This window comes from Chiloscyllium plagiosum, unplaced genomic scaffold (genome assembly GCF_037043375.1).
Source record: "Chiloscyllium plagiosum isolate Xiang-an unplaced genomic scaffold, Cpla_swu_hap1 HiC_scaffold_13, whole genome shotgun sequence".
Taxonomy (NCBI): Eukaryota; Metazoa; Chordata; class Chondrichthyes; order Orectolobiformes; family Hemiscylliidae; genus Chiloscyllium; species Chiloscyllium plagiosum.
Window position 1 is genome coordinate 48,850,822 of NW_028270151.1, and position 12,483 is coordinate 48,863,304.

General features: G+C 38.0%; 1 protein-coding gene across 1 annotated transcript in view; it reads right to left on the reverse strand.

The window, feature by feature from the left end:
* LOC122555938 (mitofusin-1-like) overlaps positions 1 to 12,483 on the reverse strand; it is a 75,807-nt gene that overhangs the window by 17,220 nt on the left and 46,104 nt on the right. Inside the window, exons 11-13 of the mRNA XM_043702232.2 lie at positions 7,581 to 7,707; positions 4,376 to 4,480; positions 4,179 to 4,281 (exon numbers count right to left, since the gene is read on the reverse strand). Coding sequence (XP_043558167.1) covers positions 4,179 to 4,281; positions 4,376 to 4,480; positions 7,581 to 7,707 — 335 coding nt within the window. The remainder of the gene's footprint in view (positions 1 to 4,178; positions 4,282 to 4,375; positions 4,481 to 7,580; positions 7,708 to 12,483) is intronic.

A 12,483-nucleotide genomic window follows, 5' to 3' on the forward strand; every position in this document is an offset into this window, starting at 1 on the left:
TGGGCTTATTGATTGAATCTGTGGATGAGTGCCATGCCTCTAGGAATTCCATGGCTGTTCTCTGTTTGGCTTATCCTATAATAGTAGCGTTGTCCCAGTTGAACTCATGTTGTTTGTCATCTGTGTGTGTAGCTACTAAAGATAGCTAGTCATGTCGTTTCATGGCTAGTTGGTGTTCATGGATGCGGATCGTTAGCTGTCTTCCTGTTTGTCCTATGTAGTGTTTTGTGCAGTCCTTGCATGGGATTTTGTACACTTCGTTGGTTTTGCTCATGTTGGGTATCGGGTCCTTCGTCCTGGTGAGTTGTTGCCTGAGAGTGGCTGTTGGTTTGTGTGCTGTTATGAGTCCTAGTGGTCGCAGTAGTCTGGCTGTCAGTTCAGAAATGTTTTTGATGTATGGTAGTGTGGCTAGTCCTTTGGGTTGTGGCATGTCCTCATTCCGTTGTCTTTCCCTTAGGCATCTGTTGATGAAACTGCGGGGGTATCTGTTTTTGGCAAATACATTGTGTAAGTGTTCTTCTTCCTCTTTTTGCAGTTCTGGTGTACTGCAGTGTGTTGTGGCCCTTTTGAACAGTGTCTTGATACAACTTCTTTTGTGTGTGTTGGGGTGGTTGCTTTCGTAGTTTAGGACTTGATCTGTGTGTGTGGCTTTCCTGTATACCTTTGTGGTGAATTCTCCATTCGGTGTTCTCCGTACCATCACGTCTAGGAATGGGAGTTGGTTGTCCTTTTCTTCCTCTCTAGTGAATCAGATTCCTGTGAGTGTGGCGTTGATGATCCGGTGTGTGTTCTCTATTTCTGTGTTTTTAATGATTACAAAGGTATCATCTACATATCTGACACCAGGACGAAGGACCCGATACCCAACATGAGCAAAACCAATGTAGTGTACAAAATCCCTTGCAAGGACTGCACAAAACACTACATAGAACAAACAGGAAGACAGCTAACGATCCGCATCCATGAACACCAACTAGCCATGAAACGACATGACCAGCTATCTTTAGTAGCTACACACGCAGATGACAAGCAATGCGAGTTCGACTGGGACAACACTACTATTATAGGACAAGCCAAACAGAGAACAGCCAGGGAATTCCTAGAGGCATGGCACTCATCCACAGATTCAATCAATAAGCACATCAACCTGGACCCAATATACCGGCCACTGCAGCGGACAGCTGGAACTGACAACCGGAAGCGGCAGATACAAATCACTATAAATGCCGGAGGAAACATCACAGAAGCGCTTCACAGGAGGCTCCCAAGCACTGAGGATGTCACCTAGACAGGGGACGAAACATCTGCAACACAAATTCCCAGCTCGGCGAACAGAACCACAACAACGGGCACCCGAGCTACAAATCTTCTCCCAAACTCTGAGCATGTAATGTATGTTAACTAGGAAAGAGAACCAAGGGTTACAAGAGCTATTGTGCAAAATGGTAGTGTCCCTACCCGAGTCGGGAGGCCTGGGTACTCTGAACAGGCTGATTAGAAAATATTTAAAAAGGGCTACAGCTGATCAACACTGGTCCTTAGAGGCAATCCAAGAAGGTCCTTTTTGGTGCAAATACAATTAAACAAAGTGATATTGTTGCTGCAATATTCAAACCACTTTAGGAGACCAGACAGTAATCAGGAGGGGGATCATCAGAGAAAGGATTGGGAAGAGACTAAGTGGAGTCTGATGACTGCCTTTTGCATTCCAGTGGTGTAAGGACAACATCCTGTGGGACTTCACTGTTTGTCACATTGATTAAGTTTCAAGATACAAACACTGACTACTTTTGATACATCCTGGGGAAAGGTGAGAAGGTCCAACAAATATATACAAATTCTTTCTTTAAACAGTTTTTTTTGCCTATTTTTTCTCATCACTTTAGAACAAAATCAGACTCGAAAGGGTATATTTAACTTGTATCTAATCAGTACATTTTAAAAAATTTTAAGATGTAGACATTTCTAATAAGGACACAATTTATTGATAAATTTTCAATGGTGATTGCAGAATGTCTACGGCGGTCAGTATGGTGAGCTATTAGTGGTGCTTTCCAGAGTTGAATCTAGCATTAAGGATTTGAGTTGTGACTTGGAAGGAAACTTAGAAGAAATGCTGTTTATATGCATATGGTGCCTTTGTCTTTCTAGCTGAGTGTGGTCATTGGTTTGAGAGGTGCTGCCAAAGTAGAGGGGAAAGATTTTAAAAGGACCCAAGGTGGTGTGAGTATGGTACGAGCTACGAAGTGGAGGAGGCGGGTATAATTACAACATTTAAAAGACTTCTGGATAAGTTTATGAAGCATTTAGAGGGATATGGGCCAAATATTGGCAAATGGGACTAGGTCAGACTGGGATGTCTGGTCGGCATAAATGGATTAGACTGAAGGGTCTGTTTCTGTGCTATGGTCTTAGGGGATTGCTGCAGTGTATCCTATAGTAAGCATCCACTCTAAACTAAGCTATTAGATATTTAGACTAACAGGTGAAGGACTAATCAAGTAGACTGCTTTCTCTTGAATAATGTTAAGTTTCTAGAGTGTTTTTAGAACACTCACCCAAGCAAGTCATGAGTATTCCATTAAACACTTGACCTGAGTGCTACAGTTGGTGTCAGAGAGTTCAAAGATAAGCTATGCTCAATGAAATGTCTCATTATGATTATGTCAAAAGCTAAATCAGATGTTTCTAAATAATATGCATAAATGTAAGCAAGAATCTCCAACTTTAAAAACATTAACAATGTTTCATTCGTCCCAAAATATGTTCACCTTTCCCCTCTCCCTATTTATTTTCTTCACAAAACTGCAATTGCTAGAAATCTTGAATTCAAGTGTGTCAAAATCAAATCACCAGGCATATGAACTTATTTACCTGAACGTGCATTTCAGTTTTGTGAGCAAAAACACCAATGCAACTGATAACCCAAGATACAGTACAAATACTTAAATTTAATAACAGAACATTTTATAAATGGCAAGTTTATTTTGTCTAGGTCCATTTGGTATTACAAGGATTCAATGCCGGATAGCTCGGATTTTGCAGCAACAATGCCATTATTATCGAGGAAAACTGTAATATCCTTCAGTGGTGATTATATGGGTAGGTAGATATAGAACTCAAAATGTTACTGTCTGAATTGCCCTGCTCCTCTTCAAACTTTGCTACACAAGCTGTCCAAGAAACCTGTCATTTAAACACGTGAAGGACAAAAAGTTGTGGGACATACCTGCTACCCACTATGTATGCAATCATAAATTAGGGCTTTTCCATTTAAGTGTAAAACTGCATTCTTAGTAACATGAAAAATTATTTTCTGCTACATACCTTTTCTAATGTTAAAAATGATTTTTAAGTGCATTTTTAAAATATTTTAATTATTGTAAATGAAGAAAGGTTTTACTTTATCTCTTTTACCATATCTTATCTTTCAAAGCCATATTTCTTTTTCTCTCTAATCTGTTTTCTGTACATAATTCAAAGATGGAATTAAACATCATTATATACATTTCCTTTTAATTCTGTGCATCTCCATAAGGATATTTTATCATGATTGCCTCAGGAGTCACATCACTGCTTTCCTGGCTCACGAAGTGCCAGCTCCCCAGTAGAGGGTGCTGCACTGTTGTGATTAATAACCATAAACTGCAAAGTAAATGACAGAGAAATTCCATGTGGAAACAATGGAGTAATAAGTAATGAGACCACTCATTTGTTGTGTACTGCGAGATTCTGGCTGTTGTCTACCACTTCGGTAGTATTACCTAACGGCAAAAGACCATTCCAAAATTTGATTTGCTTTACAGATCTTAACTTTGTAAGAAAAGCTTTTAATGTGTCTGGAAGGGTTTTATTAAATCTGGATTCCCTAACTTCAGACTGGAGAACAGTCACATGGAGCTTGATGACATGTGTAAGACTGCAATTCTGTACTCTAAAATACAAGTATGCATTCCTCATAATTAAATCTTGCAACACAGTAGTTTTATTTTGTTAATTCCTAGATTTTTGTTGGGATTCAATTCCTGCTTTCCTAAAACCTTCATTAGATACTTATTAGGAGAAATATTTACTGAACAGCAGGATAGGTCTCAGTTTGAAAACTGAAATCAGATTTGAGAAAGTTTCTACTCTAGAATAAAACAAATTACCCCAATCTTATATCTTGGCATACTAACCTATCATTTGAAGCTGTGCTGTCTGCAATGCAGCATGGACTGCACTGGAACAGCGTTCAGCCAAGTTTCTCCCTAGTCCTTCTTCAATGTGTTTGTGCAGATCCTGTATAGAAATGTAATATATAAAATGTTAAAGATATCAATAAACTATTCCCTTTTCAATTATTAATATACTAAAAAAAGGAACTTTTCCTCACATTTTTATAAAACTTTAAAACTGCAGGGGAAGGATGGAAATCTCCATGAAATTCATCAACCAATATAGAAAGGCGGCAGATTTCATCAGTCATTGCAGCAGAAACCTGAAATACCAGTTCATGATGAAAAACGTTAAGCAGTTGCAACTAAATCACAGTTACAATATCTTTCAATTATATAATGCTTCAGAGATAATTTATTCAATTCATTGCAATGTATCTATGGGTAAGGATAGATAAATCTAACAATATTAAAGAAAATAAATTAAACCACAAGTTGAAGTATATAGCTCTAACCATGGCAAAGAAGGTTTTATAACTAGATTGTTCTTCTCAGAATGCTACTACTGACTTGATGCCGTGGGGGCAAGAATGTCCTCTCTGGTAATTTATGAAATAAAGTGAATTCAGGAATCAAATAAAAGCATGAATAAATTCATCATGCTCAAAGTCAAAATGACTAAGAGACCTGTTTCTATAAAATACCTAATGTCTCTCAAGACTCCATTTGCAATGAATGAGCCAACCTGACAATCTATAAAATCCTAGAAATAACGAAAAACTGATTGAGTAGCGAGTTCCAAAAATAGTCAAAGGAAAACTTTAGGTGGGGAAACTGGTCATACTGTCTATGAAGTATAGTATTCACCTGACAGATTCATGATCCATCTGAATCCAACAGATCCAAAGTGTCTCAGTCTTTAGTGTTAACCCTTATTTGCATCCATAGGTCATCAGAGAAACCATGTCTGTTTGTAAACCTTTTGATCCAAGGAAGAAATCTAGCATCCGAACTTAGAATAAAATGTCATTATAGCAGCCCAAATCTCTCTTTAGAGGATAACTTCATCTTCCTTTGAACTATGTTTGCATTTTGTTATGACAATTATTACTGTTTCTTTTGCCTAAAGTTATGAATTTTCAGACAAATATATTTAAAATTCTGAAGAAACTTTCTACTGAAGGATAATCAATGCTGTGACCATCAATTCCAGCAGCAGAACAATGGTAATTATTTGTTGTGAAAAAAACTTAATGTCAAATAATTTTTAATCTGTCAAGAATGAACTGGCTTTTCCCTCAGACTCAGAAACCTCACTCAACTATGTGCATGAGAACAAAAAGAAAAGCTGCTCCTCCATTTACAGGCTATTCCTCTCCAGTGAACTAATCAGCAACAAGCCTCAGAAGATGAGAATTAAGTTTCAAGGAGGGTTGGGATAAAAGAGAGAGAAAGAGAAACAATGAAGATGGGAAGAGAAGGCAGGTGAGTGGGAAAGAAAGGGAAAACATGAGGGGAAGAGAGAGAGAAAAGATTGAGGCTGCAGGTAGAGAGAGATGGAAGACGGAGGGGGGCAGGGGCAAGACAGAGGCAGCAATGGGAGGTTTGCAAGACATCAACACAAGGAATCTGGAATTAATCCTTCATTTGTTTACGTATTTTATAACAAATGCTCTATCTTTCTATGCAACGTTTACTTTCAATACAAAGACTTGAATCATAAAATTGTTTTAACCACTTTGTAACAAGTTTACTTGTTGATGGGAGGTAATGTTGCAGCTGTACAGGACATTGGTTAGGCCACTTTTGGAAGATATTGTGCAATTCTGATCTCTCTCCTACAGGAAGGATGTTGCGAAACTTGAACGGGTTCAGAAAAGATTTACAAGGATATTGGCAGGATTGGAGGGTTTCAGCTATAGGGAAGGTCTGAATAGGTCAGGGCTGTTTTCCCTGGAGCGTCAGAGGCTGAGGGGTGACCTTATAGAGGTTTACAAAGTCATGAGGGGCAGGGATAGGGTAAATGGACAAGGTGGAGACAGTGAGGTCTGCAGTTGCTGGAAACCATTCCTAATGAAGGGCTCCGGCCCGAATCATCGATTTTCCTGTTCCTCGGATGCTGCCTGACCTGCTGTGCTTTTCCAGCAACTCACTCTCAACACTAAATAGACAAGATCTTCTCTCTGCTGTGGGAGAGTCCAGAACTAGAAGGCATAGATTTGGGGTGAGAGGGGAAAGATATAAAAGAGGCCTAAGGGACAACTTTTTCATGCAAAGAGTGGAATGAGCTGCCAGAGGAAGTGGAGGAGGCTGGTACAATTACAATATCTAAAAGGAATCTGGATGGGTGCATGAATAGGGAAGATTTAAAGGGATATGGGCCAAATGCTGGCAAATGGAATTAGATTAATTTAGGATATCTGTTAGTAATGGGTGAGTTTGACCAAAGGGTCTGTTTCCATGATGTACATTTCTACGACTCTATGACTGGTTAGAGCTCTTGAACATTCTTTATTTTGTAATCTAAATTTTGTAATCCATAAGTCAAACGTAGCAAAGTTTGAAAACTCAAATTTATTTTCTTTCCACTTCCCTTAGGAAGACAATAAATTACACAGCCTCCCCCCAGTGCTTATGAGGAATTTTTGATTTATTTATTCTTTCATAAGATACAGGCATTGTGGGCAAGGCTAACAGTTGATATCCACCCCAAATTGCCCTTGAACTACTCAGCAATTTCACAAGATAGTTTTTAAAGATCACTGCCATGTGGTTGGAATCACATGGAGATCAGATTATACAAGGATAACAAATTTCCTTCCCTCACTGGTGAGCCAGATGGGGTTTTACAAACAATCAAAGTTTCAGGGTAATTTATTAATTAAATGAATTTAAATTTCACTAGTTCCCTTGTCCACAGGATTCTGGATTACAAATTCGATAACAGTCATACCATGCCACGGTCTTACTCCAAAATAATCGGAATCTAATTAATACAACTACCACAAACAGTTCACATCTCTTTTTGAAATCAATGACAAAGAATTTAGTATTATAAAGCTCATATGCATGAATCAGGCATTGCATTAATGCAATATTTTATCAGTTGAAGGCCAGCTGAATGACAAGAGTAGATCATGTGAAATTTCATGAGGGAAGGTCAGCCTATACAGCATAAAGTTTTCCTAAATAAGATTGACATCTCCCATTTGATTGGTTGTCTTATCACAGGGATAAATAAGAAAAATAAAAAATGTTATAATAAGACAAAAATGCTGGAAATACCCAGCAGACATGATAATGCTTCAATCCAATTTGCTACCTAAATTTTGTATTTTGCTTCCCTTAGTAGTGGCAACAATAAACCGAAAGCTACATGTTAAAAGCAAGCAATTTCTACGTGAAGAGGGCTACAACACTCACCTTGGCTTCTACTTCTTCGGTTACGAGTTTTATGCTTTTCTTACAGTCCTCGGTTAGCAAAGTTAACTGACTGCGTACAAACTCCAATCGATCAAGGTGGTCCTCCCGTTCCTCCAAGGAAAGAACTCTTGAGAGCAAAAAAGGCAAGTTTTATTCCAATGTTTACACATTGAGTGCATATTATATTGCATCTTTCACATATTACTGAAAATTGCTCACACGAAATTAAAAATAGCTTTCGTCATTCTTTAGGTAAAGGCTGAATAATATGTTATTCTGGCCATTAGCAAGTAAGGGAACTTTAGTTTTATATTCTGATTCTTCCACACTCAATTGTATATAAAGTCTCACACTGATGCAGTAATCTCCTGAGGAAAAAGCTTTCACCATGCACGCATCAACAACTGAAGATGACCTCCTTTAAGAAGCTTCTCTATATTGTGGAACTGAGTGTACGGCGGCACTGACTATTTAATCTAAAATACAACCAAAAATTTATTTGATGTAGCATCTCTAATACAGTAAAGGACCCCAAGACATTTAATAGAGCATTAACAGAGTTTAACAGACACAGAAAGAGGTATCAACAGATGACCTGAAGCATGGTCAAAAAGATACTTTTTAAATGTTATCTTAAAGGAAGAGAGTTAAGCACTTTTACAAAGGAATTCAAAACCTCACAGTCAAGGCAGCTTAATACACCCACCAATGGTGGAATGATGTATGATCAGGGACAAACAAGATGGTGGAACTAGTGGGGTATAGTGACATCAAGGTTTGTATTTTTGGTAGAATTTGCAGAGACATGGGCGAGTCTATGGTGGGATTTGAAAACAAGGTTAAAAATGATTGAAATTGAGGTTTGGTGAAAGATTAAACAATATGGGTCAGTGAACCAAAGAAGCAATGACTAGAATGGGACTTGGTGTGAATGAAGATACAGATAGGGTTTAGGCATTTACAAGATAGTAGAGGGTGGAAGATGGGAGTCAGTTGGGAGATCACTGGTAACTCCAATCTTGACTGTCCCAAAGGCATAAATATACTAAATGGTAAATAAACTAAATGTAATAAAATGATAAAAATGAAACTAGCATATAAAATACTCTTGAATGATTTCTGTTGCTGCAAAGGCAAATCTACCACTATGTTCCACCTAGAGGATGATGATTTTCCAGTCTCAAATTAGAAAAAAAGAGTCAAAGATTCGTTATGCTAGGTTTCCAAACCCTGTACATCACAAGTACTTCTTGGGTAACGCTCCCAAAGAATGTGCTCAAATATCCATTGTAAACGAGGAGGAAAATGCCAATTAAGGACAACAGACAAGAGTGTTGCTAGGACACATCCCTCCATTTCCCTGGCAGAGGCAAAAATGCTAAAATCTACAGGAAGTATATCACTGATTGGAGGATCGAACTTGGTCAAAATCTTACCTCCAAACAGCTTTTTAAAAAAATTTTTCAGGATGATAAATGAAGATTAGCTATTATCCCTAGATAGCAGCCAGAAGGATTTAAAAGGCATTGGCCAAATAACAGCTGCAGAGCTTAGAACTGCAACAGCTTTGCAGTTTTCTCAGATAATTCTACGCACGTTCTTGTCCCAAGGAGCATGATTGAGCTCAGGAAATAGTCAGCCATAGTAACTAATGCAAACCAGAGATACCCAATAATACAAGAGGAAATAATGGTGCAGTGATAATGTCACTAGCTAATTCTGTGACGTAGGTTCAAATCCGACCATAGCAAGCTGCCAGAATTTGAATTCAATTAATAAAATCCAGAATTGAAAGCTAGTCTCAGGAACAGTAACCATAGAACGATTGTTGATTGTCATAAAAACTCATCTGGTTTACTACTGATCTTTACAGAGGGAAACCTGCTGTCTTTATCTGGTTTTGCCTGCATTTAACTCAAACTCTCAGCAATATGGCTACGCTTAATTGGTCTCTGAAATGATGATGTGGCAAGCCAATCAGTTCAACAGCAACTAGGGATGGGCCAATATTCCATGAAATAATTTTTAAAAAATTTCCTTCTTAGGATATACCATAGTGTATTACTCAAAAGCTTCCTGGCTGAGGGAAGTGCAAAATAGAAGACAAGTTTTGTCTTTTATACTCAACAAAAGATTATTGCTATTACTAAGTTTTGTTTGATTTGGTAAAGTTTACTAGCATTATTAAGGTTTAATTAATTCATTGGTGGAGGAATGGCAGGGCTGCTCCAACCTCCGAATGTACATCCTGTACCATGTGGGAAAGAATCTTCCTGTGTCCTAGATAACCACTTGTGCAGGAAATGCCATCTGTTGCAGCAGCTTGAATTCAGGGTTTCAGAGCATCTAAATAGAGCTGAGGGTAAATTATTTCCAGGGCATGCTAATCCTATTAAACTAACTTGCAGGCGGTTAGGGAACTAGGAGATAATATCAGAGAGTAATGCTAAGGATCCAGAAGACAGAGATGGATAACATTTGAGTGGTTAAGTAAGTTAGAAACAGTTATAAGATCAGTGAGTTACAGATACTGATTGCTATATGGAAGTAGGATGGTGCAGCTATAATCGAGATCTGGCTTAAAGGAGGCCAAGATCAAATGTTCCTGGATGCAAGGAATTCAGGAAAGGTAGAAAAGAAAAAAAAGTGTGGGGTGGCACTATTGGTTAAGGAAATCAATGTAGTGTTGGAGACAGATGTCCTGGAAGGGTCAATGACAGAATCTGTTTAGCTAGAGCTAAGGAGTAGAAAAGGTGCAAGTACTTTGCTCAGTATAATCTATGCGCTGCCAGCCAGTGGACATTCAAAGAAGTTACAAAGATGTGCATGTATTATAGAGTATTATAAGGGGGAACTTCAATTATCTGAATATAGACTGAGATAGCATCGTAAAGGACAGATTGGGTCAAAAGTCCTGAAAGCATGCTCAGGAAAATTTTCAACATCAGTATAATTCCAGTGGAATGAGAAGGAAAACTTTGCTAGATCTGATACTTGGGAAGGTAGATCAAGTATCAGAAGCAGAACATTTAGGGGAGTGTTCATTGTGATAAGGTTTAAGTTGATTATGGAAAAGGACAAAGAACAGTTCAGAATAAGAATAATTAACTGAGAGAAAGCCATCTTCAATGGTAAAGGAGGATCTGTGTCATATAAATTAGAATCAAATGTTACCTTTAAAGAAGGGACAGTTCAGGTACAGCCAAGATATATTCCTATGAAGGTAAAAAGTAGGGCAATCAAAGCCTTAGCTCCATGGAAATAAATTGTATAGATGATATAAAGCTGATTAGAGACAAAGAAAAAGGATTTGTGCTTGGATATTACGGGCATGGCTGAGGTACTAAATACATCTTTTAAACCTATCTTTACCAAGGAAGAAGCTGCTGCCTCGGTCATGGTGAAAGAGAAGGTAATTCGGATTCAAGGGTTTAAAATTGATAGGACAATGATAGATAGCTGTATTAACTTAAAAGGTGATAAGGAATCAGGACCAGGTGGATACGGGGCCTGGGGGAAGTTAGTGTGGAACTTATGGAGGCATTGGTCATCTTCCTTCAATTTAGGAGTGGTGTCAGAGGCCTGGAGAATTGGAAATGTTACACCCTTGTTCAAAAGAGTGTGTCAAGATGAGCACAACAGCACAACAGCTACAGGTCTATCAGTTTAACCTCAGTGGTGGTGGTGGTGAAGCTTCCAGAAGCAAGGATTTGGAACAAAATTAGTATTCACTTGGGCAAAAATCAGGCTCATTAAAGAAAGAGATTAGTTTGGATTTTTTAGAAGAGGTAACAGAGAGGCTGAATGAGGACAATTTGGTGATGCGATGCACCTAGATTTCTAAAAGCCATTTGATAAAGTGTTGCACATGACCAACAAACAAAGTTATAGCTCATGGAATAGAAGTGACAGTAGCAACATGGATCAGAATTAGCTGAGGGATAGGGAATTGAAATAGAAACAACAGTTAATAAATGTTTAAACTGGAGGAAGGTTTGTAATGAGGTTCTTCAGCATCGTTGTTGGAACCCTTGCTCTTCCTGATATGTTACTTCCTTAGAGCTTGGTGCACAGGACAAATTTTCAAAATTTGCAGACAATGCAAAATTTATGAGCATTTTGAACTTTGGGGATGAAAATGTATAACTACAAAAGGATAAAGACAACTTGGAGGAATGTGCAGACCAGTGTCAGAATAAGTTCAATATGGATAAATCTTAATTGATTCATTTTGGTAGGAAGAACATTGAGAAACAATAAAGGGTACAATATAAGGGTGAGGGTGGATCAAAGAGTAGAGGGACCTGGATGTTTATGTTGTATAAATCATTGAAGGTGACAGGTCAAGTTGAGAGCAGTTAACAAAACATACACTCTTTATGAATAGAAGCATAAGATCAAGAAAGTTACGTTCAAAATAATATAACCACAACTGGAGCATACACCAAGGTAAGGGCATTACACTTTAGGAAGGATATGAAGATTTGACATTGTTTAGAAAATATTTTTAAAATGATTCCAGAGATGTGGTACTCATGCTACATGGATGGATTGGAAAAGAGGGGATTGTTTTACTGGAGATTTATAAGAGGTATTCAAAATAATTAGTGGTATGTATAACGTAGATAGAGAAAAACCGTTCCTACTGGTGGAAGGATCAAGAAAGAGACAGTACACATTTAATTACAAAAGCAACAACAGAGACAGGAAGAGAAACGTTTTGATGGAGTGAGAGGTTAAGATCTGGAATTCACTGTCAGTAGTAGTGGAGACAATTTCAATTAAGGTGTTCAAGAGAGAACTATATTATTATCTGAAAAGAAAGAATGCGCAGAGTCACGAGGAGAAGGTGTGGAAATGTGCTGAGTTACTCATTCCACAAACATAATCAACTGAATAGCTG